Below are 24,940 nucleotides of genomic sequence, written 5' to 3' on the forward strand. Positions count from 1 at the left end.
ATAAAAAGTTTGAGCATCACATCTTTTTTGCTCCACCTTCAGGTTAGGCATCAGCGAGACCTTAGTTTTGGTAGCTTTGAAGCACAGAATCATATAAAAAGGTTTGATCAGGAACTACCAAGAGAGCAGAGCCGAGCCGGTGTTACACCAGAACATATCAACCCCGTTCTCTATCATCGGAGAATGAGATGTCGCCTGTTTGCACACGAACACGTCACCGTCGAGCACGATCCGCGGCAGCACGTGCCGAAGGGAAGTTCGCTAGAAGCGTGATACGCAAGACAGATTGGCGGACGCTTTTGAGACCCGAAACCCCACTTGCCCGGGAGGAACCCATCAGAACGCGGTGGCTAGTACATGTGTTTAAATGAGAATAATGACATCTATGAGTTGTACAAAGATATGTGTTGACTCGTTTTTCAAAAGATGAAAATTGCGGTGACAGCACACAGATGAGCATAATGACATCTATGAGCACGTTGCGGCGCTAACCCTCCACAGGTTCATGTGGGACAAGCGCCACGGCCTGCCGCTGCCGGAATCCAAGGTGCACACCATCATGTGGAAGCTCATGCACGTCCTGTCACGTCATCCACCGCGACGTCAAGCCGTCCAACATCCTCGTCAGCCGAGAAGGCTAGCTCGTCAAGATCTGTGACCTCGGCCTCGGAATCTCCATGGCCAATTCGCCGCCGTACACCCATGTTGGCACGGTGCCCTACAAAGCCCCCAAGATGCTCTTGCGCAAGCCTGACTGCGACGCGCTCGTAGACACCTAGTCGCTTGGCAACCAAGGCGCTCAAGATCCCATGGTTCGCTGCTCCTACACGCTCCGTCGCCGTTGCTATGGTTGAAACTTTGCCCTTGCCAAGAAAGAAGGCGTCGTGCTTCATGGTTCCACCCGCGGTATTGAAAGCACAAGTGGCTTCACTTATAAAGCGATGTGAAAGACTGTTCCAAGGTATTAAAAACGCAACTGTCCAAGATGTAATTGTGAATGGATGATCCATTCATTCATGTAATTGCTCGATCGAATTGTACAAAAAGGACATAACTGTTTTATATTGTAATCCTCTTCTTTTCAGATTGTGTGATTCATATGCCCTAAACGTTGTACTGTTTAATTGGGAAATTTAATTGTACTCTTGTGTTTACGTGCTATGGCCTTACCCTGCTCGTGATACTTCTTGACCTACAACTCAAACTCTCTTTCATTCGGTGCAAGTAATTTGAGTTGTAGCAACAGAGACCGACAGCATGCGTCTTCTGCGATACCAAACTTGCACATCTAACTGAACAAATTTCGCATCCCTGACCCCTCCCCGGCAGTGAAGTCTGTTCGTGTGTGTAGACTGACCTCAATGCAATGAAAAGCCAGCAGCTAACCTGGCCTGAGCAACACGGGAAACGGACGGAAGAAGGGCTTGATCTGCATGAATCTTGAACGGTTGCACCTGAAATTGAACAAATAAAATTCACAGGAAAAAATCATGTGGCCAAAGCAGCATCAACGTCGGCCCAAGTAGAATAAGTCGGAGGCTGTCAGGCAGCGATCACCCAGAGCGTGCCAGCCATGTCGTTGGGAGGTGCAAGATATGTATTCCGCCCAAATCACCCAAAGAATTCTGTATTGTAACTTTGATCACGTGTGAGTTTTCCTAGAACCACCACGCTTTGGAAGAACTTCTACATCACACTGTTTCGGACTCGTGGTGATTAATGTATCTTTCGTGTTCCCTCCCCTATTACAGTGTGGCTGAATTAAAGTAAAATGTTCATAAAGTATCCAGTATGTCATGATATCTGGGGGTTCAGTCAGGTGCTCCTCCATTTTGATGGGTAGTTTTGCTCTGCCTCCATAGCTCCATCTGATACACCAGAAAGGGTGTCGCGGGGCTTTTGCCTGGTCTGAACATGATGAATTGACTGCCTTGAACTCACCCTCGCCCTCAAAAGCAAGGAATTGGCCATCACACTGACTGAACTAAAACCCATCAGAGCTCCAGCTATCGACGGGGTCAGCATCGTTCCTGTCACTGGCAACAATGCACCGGCAGCAATGGGTAGTCCAACCTGCAAAAATCCTCATCAGATGAGGTCTCGCAAGCAGAATTCAGAACTTGCATATACTTTTACTCCAAGTGGATTTTTTTTTTAACTGAGGTCCAGCACCATCCTAGCAGCTCACAACTTATACCACACTTAACTTACAAAAGTAACAAAATTAGCAGATATAAAAGAACAATGGGTCAAATTCTGTCATTTCTATGATTTCAAAATAGTGAAAACTTGTATAGTGTATAGATACATCTAAATTTAGACAAACTTGCGACATCCTTTTACAGACAGGTAGTACTTAAATTTGATCTATTGAAATGCAAGCAAGTGATAAAGAGTAGAGAAAGGGAACCATACAATGTTATACAGAAAAGCCCACCAAAGATTTTGCTTCACTGTTCTCATTGTTTCTTTACTTAACTCTAGAGCATCAACAAGCTGCATCAAAAAAAACCATCAGCGCACATTATTAGGAAAATGAAAGATGATACTGGCACAAAGAGGGAAACTGAAAAAGTTTGGCAACGGGCTTAGGTACGTAAAAACAGTGTAACTGCCTCTAAGCAGTTGTGAATGGGATTACCTGAGATAACCTATTGCCCATGAGAACAACTGAAGACACATCACTGGCTGCACCAACACCTCCACCCATTGCAATTCCAACGTCAGCTAAAGCTAGAGCTGCAGCATCATTGATGCCATCACCAACCATGGCAACTAACTTGTGTTCTTTCTGAAGTTCGGATATGAACTTCTTTTTCTCATGTGGTTTAACTTCAGAAATCACCTGATACCCAATTGATGATACACATGTAAATCATACTGAAAATGTGATAAAGGATAAACAAATCATGGTAACAAAAGAAATCCTAACGAGCCAATTTGAGAGAATCGTTTTTATGCTGTTTTTCGTGGCTCAATTAATTTCAAATGAACAGATCTGTATGTTCGCTTAATGTGAGCCTGCTGCCACCTATTTTTCATTTATTTATTTTTGTTTCCGATGGTCTCTTCTGAAGATCTCATTTTACACTCTATTGTTTTCAAACTGTGCTTCTTATTTTAGTAAAAGTGACAAGCATATGTATTGCTTTCCATCGCCGAATAAAGAAATAGTTTACAAGTTCCTGGGGCCCTGGGATGAGAAATTGTTAAACCAAATAAAGTCAAATTACATATTAATAAAGCCTTCCAATTTTCTGTAAGATTTCCATGCATAATCATGATCATGAATCTGTTTCCTACAAAGAAACATGGCATAATAACTATATGCCAGATGCTTAGTTTTTTCTCTTCATGAGAAAAGTTGAATATGGCAGGTTACTGAATTTACATTTTCAGGTAAATAATTAGCAGCAATTTTCTCCGGTGCATCGTCTAAAGACATACTGGTGGTGCCAGGCCAAACAGGCGACGCCAAAGCCTCTGGGCAAGGGCCTCGCCTCCATCACCCTGCTGACACCGTGGCTTATCTAGAAGCATCGCAACCACTGCGTTTTTAACGGAGCTCAATCCTCCGTAAACAGAGTCGTAGCCAACACCAAGGAAGAAGCCGCCCTTTGGGCAAGAGCTGGAGCACAAGGACTCCGTGTAATGCAACCCGCAGACCTGGGATGTGCACTAAGCCATATTTTTTGTTTCAGTTCTTGGCCTCTTAGGAGGCGTGTAACAATAAACTCTCTCTCTTTTCAATGAAATGAAACACAAAGGCTTTTTACGTTTCCTCAAAAAAAAAATACTATATGGATTGCATACTTGTATCTGGATAGCAGCACAAGAGACAGCTTGCACCCGCAAAGGCAGCAACATCTTAATTGTCATACTTTGATGCCACAAGTGTAACAATAGTTTATTGTTTTACGACAGCAGAGCTATTCAGATACCAATCTGTGAAAAATGTTGAACACAAAGTTGCTGAATTTCTTTTGTGATAGAATTTCAATTTATTTATCATATTAAATGATGAATAATTCATATTATATTCTTCTACTTATTGTGTAGGAGCAACAAGTCCTTGAAAGAAGAAATGCTTTGATCAAGTCACAGGCTGATACAGCATTCAATCAGAAGGAGTATAAGCGTGTGTCCGGTTGCTGGATTGCTAGGGATGGGATGGATCATCCAGGTTTTTGTGGAATGGATGTTCCAGAGTAGGGTGATCCAATGTTTTGTTTGGTTCAAAGAATTTGAGGGATGGGACCAAATTCGTTTATCTTATACTCCCTCCGTCCATAAATAGATGTTTGAGGTTTTTCTAAATCTGGATGTATCTAGACACTAAATAGCATCTAGACACATCCAGATTTAGACAAATCTCAGACATCTATTTATAGACAGAGGTAGTACTATTTTATAGCACCTGATTAGCAGGTCTAAATCGCAATTATTATCTTAACAAAATGGGGAATTTTGCCTCATCTCTCTTTCTCTGACCACAGTACAGGTGAGAAGGGATGGAAGGCGCGGCGCTTCTCTCGGTCTCTCGGACTGGCGGTTCATGTACTGGCGGCTGAGCTTGGGGCGGAGGGGGCTCGGGCAGCGGGCAGGTGTGGCGTAGGGCGGCTGAGCTCGGGACGGAGGGGGCTCAGGCAGCAGGCGGGGTGGCTCAGGCGGCAGAGCTCAGGCACAGTGCTCAAGCGGCGGGGCAAGTTGGTTCTAGTGGCGGAGCTCGGGGTGCAGTGCTCAAGCGACGAACGGGGCCAGTCGTCATCAGGGTTGACGAGGGAGATGAGCCCCAGCCTCCCAGGACGGCGCCGGATTTCCACGAGACCGGCGGCGGTGAGCTTTGAATCTTCGATGGGAGTTGAGGATTAGAAGGAGGGACAAAGATTAGGAGGCAGTCCACCTTTTTAGAGGAAGGAGGACGAGGGCTGGCTGATTTCTGCAGATCAGTCCATCCCACTTTTCCAGCAAATGTTCCCATTCGGTGGATGGTTCCATCCCTCTTTTTAACAACCAAACGCATCCAAATCAGGGACGATCCCATCCCATCCAGCCTTTGGTCCTCAACCAAACGCATGCTAAGGGGGACTTCTTTTCGGCTTCTAGGATGGCTTCTCCCAGAAGCGAACCTCCCTCAAATTAGGACTAATTTAGAAGTTTAAAAAGTTTGGGAGATGGGTTTCCGAGGCTTCTGGGAGAAGCCCTTCTAGAAGCCAAAAAGAAGTGGGCCTAAGATGGCAATAGAGTTTTATGGCTTGGTAAAACCTCTTGCACTTTATCTATGATGGTTTAGAAGGTAAAATTTTGTTGTAAACAGGGAACCAATTGGAGATCATTTTTTCCAACTAGGTCTGACCAAGAACAAAAATGTGCAGATCAGCAAAGCGAAATTAAATACCTTGTCAATCGGAATACCAACAATTGAAGCAACATTAACAGCAGCACTTTCCTTGTCCCCAGATAACATATACACACTAATTCCTTGCTTAGACAGGGCATCGATAACTTGATGAGAATCTTCTCTGATCTTGTCCTCAAAACAAATAAGACCAGCTAGAGTACCATCCACTGCGACATATGCAACAGACTGGCCAAAATTTTCTACTCCGGAAAGTGGGTCATGAACAACACCATGCCTGAAGTGAGACAGTGCAATGTTTTCTAGTCAGCAGAGTTCCTGTGTGTAACATACAATTGCACATCACGTGGAGCTAGTATACTGGAGCAAAAATCTGATGCAATACTCCAAAAAGGTTAGTATTGCAAGTTGCTAGAGGTGTGAAAAGATAGAGTGACTAGTACATAATTGATAGTGGAAAGACGAGACTAACAAAGTTGGCATAGTGAAGAATAGGGCTTATTGAGCATGATTACTGAATAAATAATTGACTGTACCTCCTAATCCAGTCTAATGTCCCAACCGAAACCTGTTTCTCACCAATCTTAGCCACAGCACCAGACCCTGGCTCTTCCATGAAGGACCCATCCTTTGCCTGTGACGGTATACATGGGAAAATAGCAAGATGTAAGCACAATCTGCAACTATAATGAGGAATACATTGTGCTATGAAACAGAAATGTCAATTAGGTGATCTCATATTATCATATAACTTATAAGCTTGATTGAACAGAAATTAATATGCCAACTGTCAAGTTAGTTATCGAAGGGTTTAAAATGTTCGTTTGAATTCAAGTGGACATCCTCAAACAATCTTGTATTAGTCTGTTGAGGCAATTGGCATACTGAGGTCATTTTATCTCAGATTTATGTTGCTTCTGCTGTGAATACCTTCATACTGACGCAGTTGGCAGCCTGAGCAGCTTCCATGATGGCCTTTCCAAGTGGATGATTTGTATTTGATTCTACTCCAGCAGCCAAACTCAGAACGTCACCTTCCGTCCATCCATCACTCCAGTAATCCCTGATGACAAAAATATGGTTTATCAACAGGAAGGCCTCAGCAATAAACTTCACTTCCATAGCTGAGAGTGCATGATGTTCCAAAAGTGATTGGATACGATATACAAATTCAGGAAAGAGCATAAGAACCACTTAACTTTGTATTTACATCTCCCTTGCTGTGGGAAGGTATTACTTTAGTCACTACAGGTTTCCCTATTGTTAAAGTTCCAGTCTTGTCAAACACAATGGCATCAACTTCTGCGAATTTCTCCAAAACATCCCCACCGCGTAAAAGAAGTCCTCTCGTTGCACCTAATGAAGTACCAACCTGGAACAATACATATGAGTTGTTGATAGAATCTTTATATAGGGAAAAGGGGGTCATATCCTAAGTTCCATACCAGTACAGCAGTGGGCGTGGCAAGCCCAAGTGCACATGGGCAAGCAATTACCTGCAGATGAAGATCAATATTTATAGCTGTTCAACAAGTAGGGTCATCATGTACAGCAAGTCTACTGAAAAATGTGGGCACATGCTAGGCGAGGAGATATTTAACTAGAACAATGCCGATCCTGTACCCTAATCTGTGTTTGGTCTGACTAAAGCCGTTTCCTGGTTCTTGATGGTGGTTATGTATCACGGGGTTTCTAAATGGGAAAAGCAATAATGGGCAAATAAGATGTTATAGAATGAGAACCTGCAAATTTCGTCCAAAAATACAACCATTTGTGTCATCAAAAGAAAAAGGGAAAGACAAATTAATCTATTTATTCCCTTTTTTGTATAGGACATAAATTATCATATTCTCCAATGAAAATTCCCATGTCCCCATTTTATCATTCCATACACCTCTGAACTGTTTCACATTTTTTGGAAACCTCGAAATGCAAAGCCACAATCCAAGCCTTCGCTCGGTTTTGGAGGGTGGTTTTGCGCCCTGGAATTCCCAAAAAATGGTAGGAGTATGTTATGGTCGGTCTGACCTATACACGTAGGAAGCCCACTAGTGGCTAGTTATGGGCTTAGCCCAAGTAAATTAGGGGCTTAGCCCAAGTAAATTAGGGTTTCGAGGAGGCCGTCCTCCTATATAAACACTTGTATCCCTTCAAGATTAATCAGACAATAATTCAGTATCATTACTGTCTCGTCTCCTGAAGGGAGACGGGAGAACCCTAGCCCCCGCCGCACCAACCCTAGCCGCCTCCTTCTTCCTCCGCGACGGCGCCCAGCCGCCGGCGCCGAGCTCCCCAACCTCTCCGCCCTCACTTCCACCCTTACAACCTCCGCCCTAAACCCGGTAGAACCCTAGTCTCTACCACTTTGGTATCAGATTGCCTAGGTCTCATGGGTTCCAACAGCCCCCCCGTCGACACCATCGCCGCCACGTCCACCGCCGCCACCAACATCACTCCCACCGCCATGACCGGCGCCCACGCGCTGCAGGGGGCCGCCGCCGCCGCCAACGGAGACCAGGCCGCCGCCGTCCCCACGGGCCTCGACCTCCTGCCCGCTATTTTGGCGGACCTCGCCGACAGCCTCCGCGCCATCCGCTTCGAGCTCGCGGAGATCGTGGCCGGCCGGCCACCCGCCGCCCCCACCGTCCGCCGTTCCGCCGCCGCCCCCACCGACCGCGGTTCCGCCGCCGCCGCCACCGGCCGCCGCCGCCGCCCCCACCGACCGCCGCTACGCCGCCGCCCCCACCGCCGCCTCCGTCGCCAGCCAGGGCCGGCCCGCGTGGTGGCCGCCGTCGCCCTCGCCGATTCCCACGTGGACCGACGCGGTGCCCGTCTACACCCATATCGCGCCGCGGACGACGGTCCGGCCGCCCGCCCATCGCCACGGCGGTCTGGCGGGTTTGCGGGGCCCTTCGCCGCAAGCACGTCTCGTCAACCCAAGCCGCCGTGCGGACACCCCGAGGTCCCGCCCGTGGCACCGCAGCCGCCCGCTTCACGAAGCCGGAGTTCGCCACCTACGACGGCGCCACCGACCCCCGAATCGGCTGAACCATGTGAGCGCTTTTTGGGCAGCGGACGCTCGGCACCGACCGCACATGGATCACCTCCTATCACCTACGGGCGCCGCGCAGACTTGGTACTACGCCCTCGAGCAGACGAGGGCGGGATGCCGCCTTGGGAGCGTTTCCGCGACCTCGTGCCTCCGCCGGTTTGGGCCGACCCTCCGTGGCAGCCGCCTCGCCGAGCTAGGACGCCTCGCCTTCACCACCACGGTCCAGGACTTCGCCGACCGCTTTCGAGCGCTCGCGTGCCATGCCTCGGCGTCTCGGCACGCCAGGCGCGCCGATCTCTTCGTCGGCGGCCTCCCGACTACATCCGCGTCGACGTCGAGATGCGCGAGCCGACGGACTGCAGACAGCCATGTACTACGCACGAGCCTACGAGCAGCGCGCCCTCGCCATGCAACAGTCTACGCGCAGCGTGGCAGCGCTCGTCCCGCGCCCGCCCGCTCCGACGCCCACCGCCCCGCCACGCCGCGCACCGGCTGCGCCGCGCAGCCTCCAGCGCCAACTCGCCTTCAAACGGCCGACGGTGCGGAGCGGCTGAGCGGCGCCGCCGTGGGCGTGCTTCAATCGCGACGAGAAGTACGCGCCGGGCCACACGTGCGCCCGCCTCTTCTACTTGGAGACCGCCGACGACGCCGACGTTGAGGCCCTCACCGCCGAGCTCGCGGCCGCCACCGTCACCGAGGCCGGTGTCACGACCTACGCGCCGCCGACGCGTCCGCCTTCGTCGTGTCTCTCCATGCTATGGCGGGCATCAAAACGGCAAAGACGATGTTGCTTCCGGTGACGATCAAGGGGAGCGTCTCACCGCGCCGGTGGACACGGGCTCCACGCACAACTTCTGTCCAACACCGCCATGCGCCGCCTCGCTCTCCGGCGGCGGGATCGGAGAAGCACGGCGTCACCGTCGCCAACGGGGATCGTCTTACGTGCCGGGCGTGGCGCGACAGTTCCCGTGCTCGTAGGCGACGAGCCGTTCTCCATCGACCGCGTCGGCATCGACTTGGGCTGCTACGACTTCATCCTCGGCCTCGACTTCCCGAGCACCTTAGGCCCCATCCCGTGGGACCTCGACGTGCCGTCCCTCATCTTCTCGGCGCGAGGGCGGCCGCCGTGTTCACCGGACGGGCGTGGGCAGCACCGGCACATCCCCGCAGCCTACACCCGATGGCCGCCGCGCTAGACGAGGCGCATCCGCTCCCGGCCGCCCTATCGCAGCAAAGACGGCGACCTCTTCGACGAGCCGCAGGCCTCCTCCTCGCGACCCCGTGACCACCGCATCCACCGCCGCCGAACACGGCACCCGTAGCCGTGCGGCCGTCGGCACTCCCACCCGTGCAGAAGGACGAGCTCGAGCGCCAGGTGGCGGTCATGCTAGCACAGGCATCATACGGATCTCGACGTCACCATTCTCGCGCCCCGTGCTCCCGGTGCGCAAGACCGACGGCACGTGGCGTTTCGCATCGACTTCCGCGCCCTCAACACCGTCACGTCCAAGGACAAGTTCCCATCCCCGTCGTGGATGAGCTCCCGGATGAGCCGCATGGCGCGCGCTTTTTCACCAAGCTCGACTTGCGCTCGGGCTATCATCGTGTGCGCATGCACCCGACGACATCGCCAAGACGGCGTTCCGCACTCACCATGGCCACTACGAGTTTTTGGTGATGCCGTTCGGCCTCTCCAATGCGCCGCGACCTTCCAGGCTCGATGAACGACGTGCTCAGCCCCTACTTACGCCGCTTTGTGCTTGTTTTCTTTGATGATATTTTGATCTACGCGCATCCCGGGCGGAGCACTGCAAAGACGTGGCCATCATCTTCAACGAGCTTCGAGCGCATCGTCTTCACCTCAAGCGCTCGAAGTGCTCGTTTGGCACGACCTCCGTCGCATACTTGGGCCACGTCATCTCCGCCGACGGTGTCGCGATGGACGCGGACAAGGTCGCTGCCGTCGCCGCTCGGCCAACGCCTGGGCCGCCACGAGCTCTTCGCGGATTTTTGGGCCTCGCCGGATACTACCGGCGCTACATCCAGGACTTCGGTCTCATCGCCGCACCCTCACGCGCCGCTTCGCCGCGACACTTTCTCCGGGACGAGGAGGCGGCCACGGCCTTCGCCGCCCGCGCGGCACTCACGACGGGTCCCGTTCTTCGAGATGCCGGACTTCGACGAGCCGTTCGTGGTGGATCGCGACGCCTCGGCATCGGCTTCGGCGCCGTCCTTCACCAGGGCGAGGGTCCACTCGCCTTCTTCGCCGCTCTTCGCCGCGCGCCACCACAAGCTCGCCGCATATGAGCGCGAGCCGATCGGGCTGGTCCAGGCGATGCGCCACCGGCGGGCGTATCTTTGGGGCTCGGACATTCCGTGTGCGCACGGACCACTTCAGCCCGAAGTTCTTGTCGGATCGCCGCCTTTCCACCGTGCCGCAACATCGGTGGATCGGCAAGCTCTTCGGCTTCGACTTCACCGTCGAGTACCGCCCGCCACCTCAACATAGTCGCCGACGCCCGTCCCGCCGAGACGTTGACGATGCCGCGACGCACCCACGCCGGTGCAGCCCTCTCGCATCCACTCCGGGCCATCTTTCGCCTTCATCGACGAGGTTCGCCGCGCTATCGCCACACGCGGATGCGCAGCATGCGCGCGCCGCCGCCGACGGCGAGCCGCCGCGCTCGGGCGCTCGGACGAGGGACTACTCCATGGCCGCCGCATCTTCGTGCCGGATCATGGAGACCTGCGCCACCAGGCCTTGTCCTTGGCGCATTCTCGCAGTCACGAGGGCGCCCGAAGACCTCGCACCGTCTCCGCGCTGATTTTTACATTCCAGGGATGGCGCCCGGTGCGAGATCGGGTGCGGGCGTGTGTCACATGCCGGCGGAACAAGACGGAGACGCTCCGTCCGGCAGCTTGCTACGACCATCGGACGTGCCGTCCCAGGTGTGGGCGGACATCTCGATGGACTTCATTGAGGGGCTGCCGAAGGTTGGCGGCAAGTCCGTCATCCTCACGGTGGTTGACCGCTTCTCCAAGTACGCGCACTTCATCGCCCTCGGCCTTCCCTATATGGCGGCGTCCGTGGCACGCGCTTTCTTCGACGGCATCGTTCGCCTCCAGGGGGTTCCATCCTCCATCGTCGGTGATCGTGGATCCCGTGTTCACAGGTGTCACGCCGGAGGGACCTTTTTTGGGTTGGCGGGCGTGAAGCTCCGCACGAGTACGGCGTTTCATCCTCGACGGACGGCCGGCCCGAGGTCGTCAACAAGATCATCGCCATGTACTGCGCCGCATCACCGGGGATCGTCCACGGCTTGGGTGGACCGGGCCGGCGTGGGCCGAGCATCGCTACAACACGTCCTACCACTCCGCGCCGCACGCTTACTCCCTTTGAGGTGGTCTACGGAGGCCACCACCGGCGATGCTTCCCTATACGGCCGGCACGGCCCGCACCGAGACGGCGGATGACCCGTCGCGTACCCGCGACGAGATATCGGGCGAGGCGCGCGCCGACTTCTTCGTGCTCGACGGGCCAGGAAATACTATGATGCACACCATCGCGAGGCGGAGTTCGCGGTGGGCGATTGTCCAGCTACGCCTTCTTCACCGGACGACCCAGTCCTTGGACCCACGCTCCAGGTGCAAGTTGGGACCTCGTTACGCTGGTCCTTTCCGTGTGTTGGAGCGCATCGGCACGCTCGCCTACCGCCTTGAGTTGCCTGCAGGCTCGCGCCTCCACGACGTCTTCAACGTCGGCCTCCTGAAGGCCTACCGGGGCGACCCTCCTTCTGCACCACCGGCTCTTCCACCTACTTCGGATGGGCGTCTAGAGCCTGCCCCGGCGAGTGTGGCTCGCGTGTTGAAGGCCCAGCAGCGCCGTGGTGTTTGGCACGTCTTGGTGCATTGGACCGGCCTCGCCCGAGGACGAGGCGACTTGGGAGAAGCTTGAAGATCTCCGCTCAGCTTCAGAAGTTCAGCTCGAGGACGAGCTGTTTGAGAAGGCGGGGAGAGATGTTATGGTCGGTCTGACCTATACACGTAGGAAGCCCACTAGTGGCTAGTTATGGGCTTAGCCCAAGTAAATTAGGGGCTTAGCCCAAGTAAATTAGGGTTTCGAGGAGGCCGTCCTCCTATATAAACACTTGTATCCCTTCAAGATTAATCAGACAATAATTCAGTATCATTACTGTCTCGTCTCTGAAGGAGACGGAGAACCCTAGCCCCCGCCGCACCAACCCTAGCCGCCTCCTTCTTCCTCCGCGACGGCGCCCAGCCGCCGGCGCCGAGCTCCCCAACCTCTCCGCCCTCACTTCCACCCTTACAACCTCCGCCCTAAACCCGGTAGAACCCTAGTCTCTACCAGAGTACTTAATACTGCAAAATGTACTTGCAAGATTTAGTACAAAAAAATATAACCATTTATATCATGTATAAGAAAGACAATTAACATTAATCTCGTCTTTTCTGTATGTGACAGAAATATTTATGTTTTCGGATTTTTTTTGGCAGGTTCTCATGTTATAGTATTCCCTACACACTTGAAGACATTTTTTTGGAACCCCAAAATGTAAACCCTCATCCAAAATCAGGCTAGGGTTTAAAGCAAGATTTTAGAAAGTGAATGGAACTATAGTGTAGCGTTTAAGTAGCACCAAGAACCATAATTCAGGATTCATAAATGGTTTAAGATCAATGAAAGTATACTCTAACATTCAAATTAGTTGGTGAGTTGTACAGCCATATGTGACGTACAGTGATTTCTGACAGCTACACCTTATGCAATTAAAGTCTCCTTGGCACGCGAAATGATGAAAATATGGAGCTAAAAGCATGATTCGTCTAGCTATACCCTGTGAACTTGGTTCCTTTATAAGAACTTGTTTTATAAAAATTAGAATTTTGAAATGGACCGTGTAAACCCATGGCATTTCAGACGGGCTTTTCTTCATGTCAAGTATATTGAAAGCTCAATAACCGCATCTGAAATCAGAACAATTTTTTTCTCTCAAGACTACTTCATTCAGAAGAAATTTGCAGTTAAAGAATTATCCATATATTACCCTTTAGCAAACTCTTTACACCAGTTATTCAAAGTAAATACACAGAATTAGATATGTCAAATATATGTCCCTTGTATCATACCAGAACACTGCAAGAAAGTTGCAAAGCCAGAGACATTGCACTTCCCTGCTGGATAGCAGCAGGTACCAGTCGTGAACCAAAAAGACTCCAGAACGTATAGGTAGCAGCAGAAAGGGCCATAACTCCATACGTAAAGTTCCCTGCAACCTGTAGTGCAATAAAAAAAATGACACATTTAATCGTAGTGTAAACTGTAACTAATTAAGGGTATGATACAGGAAAGATCTCTTAACATTCTATTCACTTATCAATGATCCATCAGCAGTGACCCAGACAGTATAGGAGGATGTAACAAATTCACTATGCAGCAATGTAGCAGAGAGCTAGTACTAATAGTCTAAGGCCCCGTTTGCGAAAAGGGACATAATCAGAATTCCTATGGGGCAGACTGTCTCTTGTCGAATTCCTGAGTTCTAAACAGGCCTCAATAAAATACGGAATCAATATTTTGAGTGCTCAGGAACTTAAGACAGCAGCAAGGGCATAGATCATCTGACCAAAGTAACGTTTTGAAAATAGGTTAATATAACAGCCTAAGTGCTAAATAGGCTCAAATGTCTACTGAACTGATACAGTTTTCCTCAAATTCCTTATTTTCAATCTTGTCTAGTTCAAATAAAAATTATAGAAAGTAGTCAATGGCCCATATCCCGTGATTATTTAGTCCACCAAAAGGGTCCATGGGCCGAACTCATGTACTAATATTGAACATCTTATCAACATGCAAAATGTTAAAGATTACAGACATCTCATTACAAAAAAGAACAGATCAGCCTTATGACAGATTATACATTAACACTAAAATAGTAGCTTTAATAGAGCTGATCTCAGTTTCCAAATACCTTGTCCGCTAATCGTTGAACAGGGGCCTCCCTTGTCTGTGCTTCTTCCACCAAGTGAAGTATGTCAGACATGACAGTCTCACCACCAGGTCTCCTAACTTCAACTGTGAGTTTACCATTTAAGTTAATGCTTCCCGCTGACACTTCTGCCTGATAAAGGAAGCAACGAATCATCATTATACAGCAGACAGCATAGATACTAATGCTGAGATGTTACTTGAATTCAATGAGCTAGAACACACCAATGTCTACACACTAAGACAAAAAGATGGTTCAGAAAACATACCCCTGCAATCTTTGTTACAGGCATAGGTTCACCTGTCAAACTTGACTCATCAACGGTACTTCTTCCAGCTTTGACAACACCATCTGCTGGAATGCGGTCCTAGACAGTGCATCAGTTAGCAAAGGTTATACTGGTAGGAGGGTAGCATGCGAACATATATAACCTACCAGTTAGGCACTTGTATTTGCGTAAGCGTTTAGCATACAAGCAAGTAACAAGTTAACACTAATAACTGAAAAAAATATGAAGCAATTGAACTATTGCCATGAAAAACTGTGCATAGAGACTTTAGTTAATGTGTGCTTGTCTGTATGAATTTTATTTACTCACCCCAGGCAGCACTACTATATAGTCCCCAACAGCAAGGGTACCACATGGGACCTCTGTGAATGATGATTGCTCAGCATCACTATCCACCATCAGGCGTGCTTTTGACGGAAGAATATTGAGCAATCCTGTCATATCACTAGCAGCTTTTAGCTTTGCCCTCTGCTCAAGATTCTTCCCTAGAAGCACAAAAGCTATTAACATAATTGGTTCCTCAAAAAATGTCTTCCATCCCTACAAGAAAATCAGTTGGTATAAAATAATAAGCATGGTACACTAAGGACATATGTTAGGATGCAAAGTAATGTTTACAAAATAGAGCGGTTGTAGAAAAAAATGGAACCTAAATTATGAATTTGCCCAACAAAATCTGAAAAGCAGCGACAAGGATGCAGTTGTGGCAAGAATTCAAATTCCTGATTCATCTGTTTTGATGTATCTGAGATTCTGAGGCCATGCATGCAACTATGCAGAAATGAAATCCTTCCAGGAAGAGAGTAGGAGTTACCAGCTTTGGAATGAAGGCTGCAACTGAACTGACTGCAAAAGATGACAGAGCGCCTAAACCAACCAACGTATTCATGTTTGGAGACCCCTTGAATAGACTCTTCAATCCGTCAAGAATTAGTCGTCGACCAGGACCAGCAAATGTAAATATTGAGAGCGACAAATGAAATCCAGTGGAATGAAACAGATGCATCAATGGTGCATTAACTCCAAAGAGGTGAGAAATATGTCCCAGTAGGCAAACAGCACATAATGCCCAAGATACAGCAAGATCACGGCCTAAAAGAGAAATCAATGTCATGTTAGTTACAGAATTGTCACCTTTTTTCATAATAAAATGTTGACTTGGAGGAAGCTCGTAATATTGATGGCTAATTGTTAATGCAAATGAAGTTTACCACTTTGTTTCAGATTCTGAAGTTTCTCATCCATCTTTCTTTCAAAAACTTTCTGTGAACTGACCTTTGAAGAATCTGCAAGTATGATAGACCTTTAATGAGACTGGATATACTGGCACATGGCAGAAAACTTTCGAGGGGGTTTCAGACTTTAACTAGAGTACAAAGCAGGAAAAAGGAGAATACAAAAGCTATTTCATCTGTCTTGAATTACAAAGTACAATGTGAACAATAATTCGGAATATACTCCCACTGTTCGTATAGAGATGGCATTTTAGACTTTCTCTTTCTTGTTCAAGAATACATGATGTTCTATAACGCATATTTGGTCATAGTTCCTATTATGCCCTTGCCTGCACCCAACGAGTACTTACGAATGATTTTACGAGATTAATTGTGGGTGCCAGTATGCACTCTTGTCTCTCTTGAGTAACATTTTAGCACATACGGCCAATGAAAGTAGTTGGATAAACATTTACCGCTTGACTACTCTCTTTTAAAATGCTACTCCCGGGTAAAGTAAGCGCACTGGTACCAACAGAAAAATGAAAAAAAAAAAAAGAGAGAGAGAGACTAGGCTGCCAGCATTCACTGGCTAGTGGATCGGAACAACTGTCCATGACATGCATGTTTCATCTCCAAGAAGGTTTACCATTCCCTTGAATGCGGTTGAGGGCTAGTGTTGCCATTTCACCAATTTTTTAATCCTTAAATTAACATGTGAAAGTGAACAGATGGAGTGAAGCAAAGGTTGCCCAACTTCAGCTAATACTAATACGTAATAACTGGACTTCTAAAATACCATCCATAGATCTCAAATCAAAAGATCGTCGAAATGCTTAATCAGACTGTCAAGTATCAACCACTGGGCCTACCCATCTTGCAGATTTTGCGCGTTACGGACAACTAGGAATGTCCAAAGTTCTAACCTATTGTTCAGACTGTTCTCATCGCCCCACAATTAAAAGCCCCATGACACAAAGTAGTCAACTGTAACAGCTTACCTCGATGGCTGGATTTGTAACCACATGTGGTCAACTGGCTGGCAAGCTTCTCACCCAACTGGAGTTTCCAATCCTGCACAGCCGTATCTTCCGGCACTGCCCACACAACTGCCGTCTCAGTGGCAAGGTTCACAGTTGCGGACTGCACCTGGGGCTGCAAACACAAGCACGCTTACTTACAAACACAGCTAGGGAACAAAGAAACTTCGGGAAAGCCCTGCATTTGACTATGAGCCAGTGAGGCCCGCTGATGCAAACAAACCTCAATCTCCAGAATGCGTTTAACGCTTGCTGCGCAGCCCCCGCAGGACATCCCCTGCAACCAAAAGTTGAAAGACCATCAAATGGCTAACATAGGTACAGATTACGTGCTTCTAGGACAGCAGGCGAAAATATAGCTCCAAGAACAGCATGAGAAGTTCTCCAAGCGACTTCGGCATAATTAACTCACACAGAATGGAAGAACCATGCTAGCATTGAATTCGGTATCAAACTAAGGTGCTAGCAGTAGCATCCAAGGACAAATTTCTGAAGCGTGAAGGGTAAAAGAGTCAACTCTGTTAGGTCACGGTCTGGCGACATGGGCGAACCAGCCCCGCCGCCACCGCCGCCACCTTACGAGAGTCCAGCGGATCGCCGGAGGGCGCTGAGGGAGTCCGGGCGCGTCACGCGCCGCGTGATGAAGGAAGGGGTGCAAGGAGTTTGTCCCAAAAACGGGAGAGGAGAGGCGGTGGAAGGGCCCATAAATTCCAATCGCCAGGGAAATCCAGATCGCAAGGTTTCCACCATACCCAATCGATCTGTGGAGACTCCTGCTCTGCAATTTGTTCACGAGGCCACGGGAAGGGTGGTGCAGACGGGAGAGATGAAGGCATCATCGGGAGCAGGATCGAGCCAGGGAGGGCAGCACATCGCGATGCAATCTGACCACCAAGAAATCTCCAATCGTGGGCTTGTCCAGCCTGACCGATCGCATGTGTCGATGAGACCTGCAGGGCTGCTGATGGCGCCGCCGAGGGGTGGGGGTGAAAAAGGGGACCTCGCTGAGAGATCTACCCACCCGAAGCCTCTGGGTGGTGCGTCGGCAGTTCCACGGTCACAACACATTGCGATCCTTGGGCCGGACACAACAAGGAACGAAGACGGCAACTGGGACGATGGGGATGAAGCGGAGGAGATGGGCTTTCGCAGAGGGAAGGAGGCACAGATTGGAGGCATCGTCGACATGCAAGATGATGTATACCTGGAGTTTGATGAAGAGGAGGAGGTCAAGGCAGAACCAAGCGAACCCACGACATGGAAGATGCTGGCAAGGTACATGGCTAATTTCAAACCAAATACAAAAGCCATGTTTACCCGCTTAACCGACGAGGCTTGGCACCTGCGTAGTGGCATCAGGTACTCTGAGAAGGGGAAAAACTACTACATGGTCACACTCTTCTCAAAGGGTGATTATGATTTTGTGATGCGTGGTGGACCATGGATTTTCAAGAAAAACGCTCTGATCCTCAAGGATCTGGATGAATCCGCTCAACCTTCTGAGTCTGTGATGAATTCGGTCCCGGTCTGGGTTCGAATATATGATGTTCCATGGGGGAAGCAAGATGATGTGTGGGGGAGGAGATATGGCGATGGCCTAGGAGAAACCATCGAGGTCGATGTGCCGGCAAGTGAACAAGAGAAGAAGGAGTTCCTTTGGGTGCGAGTCAGGCTGCCCTATGATCGCCGTCTCCAAACGCAAATTACCACGGGTGTGAAGGGGAAGCCTAGGGAGGTGAAAGTGTTCAAACTGAAATATGAGCGTGTCCCCTACTACTGTTCCCACTTTTTTTTTGCATTTCTTAATTTTATATTCTGCTATTCCGACGAATCTTTTTTTAGTCTTGCTTATCTTAATCTTACTTTCCTAGTTGTGCTAAGTCATGTGCGCGATACAAAGTTCGTGGTAGAGAACTTCTTTGAGTCGTCCTATCTTTCTGTTCATTATGAAGGAAATTAATATGTGATTTTCAAAATAGGGAATCTAAATGAAACCTTTTTTTTGCTCAGTCTATCTGGACTGCTTTTGTATAATAGGATTTAATTAGAAATAGGTATTCCGTTTCATCTAGGAACAGAACGTAAAAATATCCCTTGGCTTTATGGGACACAAGAAGGATGAGTGTGAGAAGAGGAGGTTGGGCGCGCCGTCGTTAGACTATGATGCTCATGAACTGAGGTGCAGCCCATATAAAAAATTCAAGTACCGCACCTTCTTCTCGCCACCAGCAGGACATGTCCGACGAGAAATCAGCTTTGCAAGCTTTGGGAGTGCAGAATCACATAAGCGGTTTGATCAAGGACAGTCACGTGAACACCGCCGTGACAGCGTCACACCGGAGTATGCCAAACCTAGGACAGATTCTTCAGAGAATGCTATGCCGCCATTAGAGGATGATGTTGTCCAACCGCAGCCAGGGGATGCACTATCCCATGAGGAGGAAGCAGATGGTAGGGAAGGAGTGGATCCAGGGCTTACTGAAGTGGAGATGGCCCTTGCTGACAGGGTAGATGCACTGCTGATGAGGCCATCCAGCCACCAGAAAGGACGAGATGCGTCACAGCCCATCATCCAATTTCCAGAAGAAGAGGGTCAAACCTTGGCTGATCCACATGCTGGAGACGTCCACATATCAATGACTGCGGACATGATGAACCAAATGCAGTGCCTCCATGCAAATTCTGGTCAGAGCAGCTGGAAGCAAGGACCGAGGCACAGCGATATGATTCCGGCACTACATGGTTTGTCTAGCCTCCAAGTCTCGTTTGGCTCAGTGAATGATGTCTCGATGTATCCAGCAGATACAGTGTTGGGGAAACGAACAGCTGATGAGCAGGAGGTTCAAGGGGAGCGTCTGGAGTTGTCGTTGGGCCTGGATTATGGTCGCAAGGTGCAGGGTGGTACATCAAAGAAAGGGAAGACACACGATACTGAACCTGGCAGACTGAGAAGAAACAAGTGGAGGTGGTCTACAAGAGGACCAAGAAGCGAGTGGAAACCGGACACAAGCCTACCGGTAACCTGACGAGACCTAATGTTTGGTCTCGTCAGGAGCAATGAATTGCTTATCGTTCAACTGTCGGGGAGCCGGGAATGCCCCGACAGTGCGTGAACTAGCCCTTCTTTCCCAAGTTTGGAGTCCTCGTTTATTTTTCCTTTGTGAGACTAGACAGATTAATAATAAAATGCGTCGTTTGCGTCATAGGTTAGGTCTTAAAGGCTTTGCTGGTTTTAGTAGTGATGGTCTTAGTGGGGGTCTTGCCCTCTTCTGGCATGATCAAGTTTGTGTTGAAATCCAAGATATTAATGAGAGATATATTGATGCATATGTCCGTGAGTCCCCTAATGCACCCCAATGGCGCATTACTTGTGTTTATGGTGAACCGCGCGTTGAAAACCGCTATCGCATGTGGAATACCCTCCGTGATCTAAAAACTCGCTCTAATCTACCTTGGCTTTTAGTTGGTGATTTTAATGAAGCCCTCTGGCAAGAAGAACATATGTCCGTTAATCCTAGAGCAGTTAACCAGATGGAGGCTTTTAGAGATGTCCTTTTTGATTGTAACCTGTCTGACCTTGGTTTTGCAGGTGTTCCTTATACATATGATAATAAAAGGAGTGGACGGGCTAACGTGCGTGTACGGCTAGATCGGGCAGTGGCATGTCCGGCGTGGCGTGACCAGTATGCGGAGACAATGGTACAACACCTCACATCCCCGGTGTCAGATCATTGCCCGATTTTGGTGGAGTTACAGAAAGAAGCTCGGGTGCCACGGTGAACGCCCAGAAGGCAATACGAGATTATGTGGGAGCGTGAGTCGGAACTAGGAGAGAAGATTGCTACAGCATGGGGAGAGGCAGGCCAGAAAAATAATTTGGCGGATATTATGTCAAGTCTAGACCAAGTTATGTCAATGCTGCAAGGTTGGAGTAAAAGCAAGTTTGGAAATGTCCTTCGTGAGCTTGATAAAGCACGGAAGAATTTGGAGCGCCTCCGCTTAAATAATGCAGATCAGCGAGAACTGCGTCGAGCGACAGATCATATGCAAGAGCTACTGTACAAGGAAGAAATGCTTTGGCTGCAGCGTTCACGCATCAACTGGCTCAAAGAAGGGGATAGGAATACAAGGTTTTTTCACCAGAAGGCAGTTTGGCGGGCTCGAAAAAATAAAATAAAAAAGCTCAAGGATAGTGAGGGAGTGTGGAAGGATGTTCCTTCGGACATGGAGAGGATGGCGTCCTCGTACTTCCAGCAGCTATTTACTCGTGACCCATCCCTTCAGGCTGAGCAGCTACTGGCATTGACAAAACAAAAAGTTACTGGGGATATGAATGATGAGTTATGCAAAGATTTTACTGATGATGAGATTAGTGATGCCCTGTTTCAGATTGGACCCCTAAAAGCACCAGGGGTGGATGGCTTCCCTGCTAGATTCTATCAGCGTAATTGGGGCACCATTAAGGAGGAGGTAATCAACGCAGTAAAGGTTTTCTTCGTCACGGGACATATGCCAGACGGGGTTAATGACACAGCTATTGTGCTTATACCAAAGTGTGATCAGCCAGAGACACTGAAAGACTTCAGGCCTATTAGCCTATGCACAGTTATTTACAAGGTAATTGCAAAATGTATGGTGAATAGGATGAGGCCTATGCTTGGTGAGGTGGTCTCTATTAATCAGAGCGCATTTGTACCGGGGAGACTAATCACTGATAATGCCTTGGTGGCCTTTGAATGTCTCCACTTCATTGAAGTGGAACACAAGTCAGGACAAAAACTTCTGTGCTTATAAATTGGACCTATCTAAAGCCTATGACAGGGGGATTGGGATTTTTTAAAGAAAGTGATGCAAAGGTTGGGTTTCTCTCATCGATGGGTGGACTGGATAATGTCATGTGTCACCTCAGTGAAATACCAAGTTAAATTTAATGGTACCCTCCTGGATTCATTTTCGCCTACTCGGGGCCTCCGACAAGGTGATCCTCTCTCTCCCTTCCTGTTTCTCTTTGTTGCTGATGGGTTGTCTACCTTACTGCAAATGGAAGTCAGTTTGAACAATATTAATCCTGTCAAGATATGTCGCCGTGCCCCTGGTATTTCTCACTTGCTCTTTGCAGACGATAGCTTGTTATTTTTCAAAGCACAAGCGGAGCAAGCGGCTAGGATTAAAAATATTCTGGACATCTATGCCTCGATTACAGGACAACTCATAAATCCTGGGAAATGCTCCATTATGTTTGGTAATTCCTGCCCCATTCCAATACGCCAGGAGATTAAGGGAGTGTTACAAGTCTCACAAGAAACATTTGAAACCAAATATCTTGGCCTACCAACTCCTGAGGGACGGATGTCTAGTGGAAAATTTCAGAACTTACAAGCGAAATTGGCGAAATGCCTAGTGGAATGGGATGATTCTCACAAATCCCAAGCTGCCAAAGAAGTACTCATTAAGGCGGTAGCCCAGTCTATACCGGTTTATGTTATGAGTGTGTTTAAATTACCCTTTGGCCTGTGTGATGAACTAACCAGAATGATCCGAAGATTCTGGTGGGGCGCTGAGAATGGCAAGCGGAAAACGCACTGGGTTGCATGGGATATAATGCTCAGACCAAAGGACTATGGGGGAGTGGGCTTTCGTGATATGCGTTTATTTAACCAGGCTCTTCTCGCGCGCCAAGCCTGGAGGTTGATTCAGCACCCCAATACCCTCTGTTCCCAACTGCTAAAGGCTAATTATTACCCAAATGGATCGCTACTAGATACAGTCTTTACCGGAAATGGATCGTCAACTTGGCACGCCATTGAATATGGCCTGGAGCTTCTTAAAGAGGGTGCTATATTGCGTGTGGGAAATGGTGCAAACATTAGAGCATGGCGAGATCCTTGGATACCAAGGGAATCGGGCCATCTGCCTCGCTCACCTCAAGGCCGATGCAGATATAGATGGGTGTCGGATTTTCTACTCCCTGATGGCTCATGGAACATACCAAGGCTACAGATGTACTTCATGCAGGAAGATGTTGATGAAATAATCAAGATCAGACCATCGAGACGTAATGAAAATGACTTTATTGCGTGGCACCCGGAGAAGCGAGGCCTCTTTACTGTCCGTAGTGCCTACCGCATGGCCCTACATGCTAGTATGCAGCGGCAAGACCGGGGCGCCATCAGTATGAGGCCAGATGGAGCCCGACCAAGCTGGAATATCATTTGGAAATGCCAGATTCCAGCCAAGATGAAGATCCTTGCCTGGAAGATCTCCAGGAATGCTATCTCTACTCAAGTGAATAAGGCAAAGCGTGGGATCACTACCACCAAATTATGCCCGATATGCGGGTTGGAAGATGAGGATTCTTTTCATGTATTTGTCCGGTGCCCTCATGCCCAGAGTCTATGGCAGGCGATGGCGGAGGTGTGGCCGTTACCGCAGGATAAGCTGCTGATAAACACTGGTACTGAATGGCTTTTGCATATGTTGGTTTCCATTGATGATGAGCAGCGAGCGCCAGTGCTGATGACCCTTTGGAGGATATGGCACGCACACAATGAGATGACACATGATAAACCATGTCCGTCTATCTATCGAGGGATCGCGTCGCTTCCTGGTAAGCTATATGAATTCTTTGCTAATGATTAAACAGTTTCCCCATGCAGATATTGTCAAAGGGAAGATGGTGATTGACCATACCCAAGGGTTTAAGCCTCGGAGGAAGAAAGGAGACGTGGTACAAGTGCACAGGAAGAAATGGAGACCACCAAACCTGGGAGAAGCTAAGCTCAATGTCGATGGGGCCTTCACGCCAGAGTGGGCAGGGACTGGCATGGTGCTACGGGACCATCAGGGCCAAGTTATCTTCAGTGCCTGCCGGGCCCTCACGACTTGCCGGGATGCAACAGAGGCAGAGCTTAAGGCAATTGAGGAAGGGCTTCGCCTAGCTATCCACTGGACAGGGCTGAACTTCATACTCGAGACGGACTGTGCCGAAGCTAGCGAACTAATCAAGGAAACTACACCAAATACTTCTGTCTACGCGTTTGAGATTAGTGCAATCCGTGAGTTACTCCGGGAAAGAGACATCAAGATAGTTAAAGTTAGTCGTGAGGTTAACGTGGTGAGCCACGAACTAACTAAGCTAAGTCGAGTTACTGGTAGAACTGATTTTTGGCTCAGTGATGCCCCTCAGGAAGTCACTGATGCTGTTGCTTTCGATTGTAATTTGGTTCCAATTTAATGAAAGTTCTTTCCCCCGCAAAAAAAAAAAGGACAAATTTCTACTGGTACGTGGAGAAGGGAGGGGTAAATTATTCACAATTGACAAGTCATACCCCAACATCGAGAATTATGGTATCGGCCGTCTGCCCCGCCGCTTCCTCCGCCGCCGCAGTCCCCTGGGAAGCACGCGGCCGCTTCCACCCGCCGCCGCCGCCTCCATCCCCGCCACCCCCTCCATCGCCGTTCCCCCTGCCGCCCCCGCCGCCGGGCGGACCGGTGGACGGGAGGGAGGAAGCCGAGACGCTCGCGAACCAGCGGCGGGGCCCCGCGCGCGGGAAGGGCGGGCCGCGGAGCGCGAGCCGCGCGAGCGAGACGAGGAGGAGGTCGCCGGGCACCGCGAGGCGCCGCTGCGCGGAAGCGGAAGCGGCGACTACGGGGGCGCGGCCGAGCGAGGCCGGCGGGGCCCGGCGGCGGAGGAGGATGTGGTGCGGGGAAGAGGGCGGGAAGGCCCTGGAGCGGGAGGAGATGGCCTTGGAGAGCGCGAGGAGGGGCGTGGCCGGGTCCATCGTCCGGAAGCTTCTAGAAGGGCCTAGCGGCTGCGGCGGCTGCGGCGGAGGCGGCGCGGGCGTCGGGCATTGCTTTGCGGCTGCCGCTTTTGTGCGCGGCGGCGTCGACTGCGGGGGACGGGCGGAGTGGCGCTGCCGACCGGTACACAGTCTACGGCTAAGCTGCAGCGGTGGATCGGGTTGCGGCTTTGGCCGGT

General features: G+C 49.7%; 1 protein-coding gene across 1 annotated transcript; it reads right to left on the reverse strand.

Annotated features, from left to right (window-relative positions):
• Positions 1 to 1,603: 1,603 nt before the first annotated feature.
• Positions 1,604 to 24,940, reverse strand: LOC127323742 (copper-transporting ATPase PAA1, chloroplastic). Its single transcript, XM_051351863.2, has 17 exons — positions 24,291 to 24,940; positions 17,186 to 17,239; positions 16,924 to 17,077; positions 15,920 to 15,994; positions 15,523 to 15,800; positions 15,018 to 15,248; positions 14,688 to 14,786; positions 14,402 to 14,551; positions 13,560 to 13,706; positions 6,805 to 6,855; positions 6,559 to 6,731; positions 6,290 to 6,422; positions 5,896 to 5,993; positions 5,399 to 5,636; positions 2,642 to 2,845; positions 2,416 to 2,496; positions 1,604 to 2,073 (listed from the first exon to the last, which is right to left on the reverse strand). Exons 1-17 carry the CDS (start codon positions 24,741 to 24,743, stop codon positions 1,816 to 1,818), a joined length of 2,877 nt encoding a protein of 958 aa, XP_051207823.1. The 5' UTR covers positions 24,744 to 24,940; the 3' UTR covers positions 1,604 to 1,815.

Source organism: Lolium perenne, chromosome 7 (genome assembly GCF_019359855.2).
Source record: "Lolium perenne isolate Kyuss_39 chromosome 7, Kyuss_2.0, whole genome shotgun sequence".
NCBI classification, from domain to species: domain Eukaryota; kingdom Viridiplantae; phylum Streptophyta; class Magnoliopsida; order Poales; family Poaceae; genus Lolium; species Lolium perenne.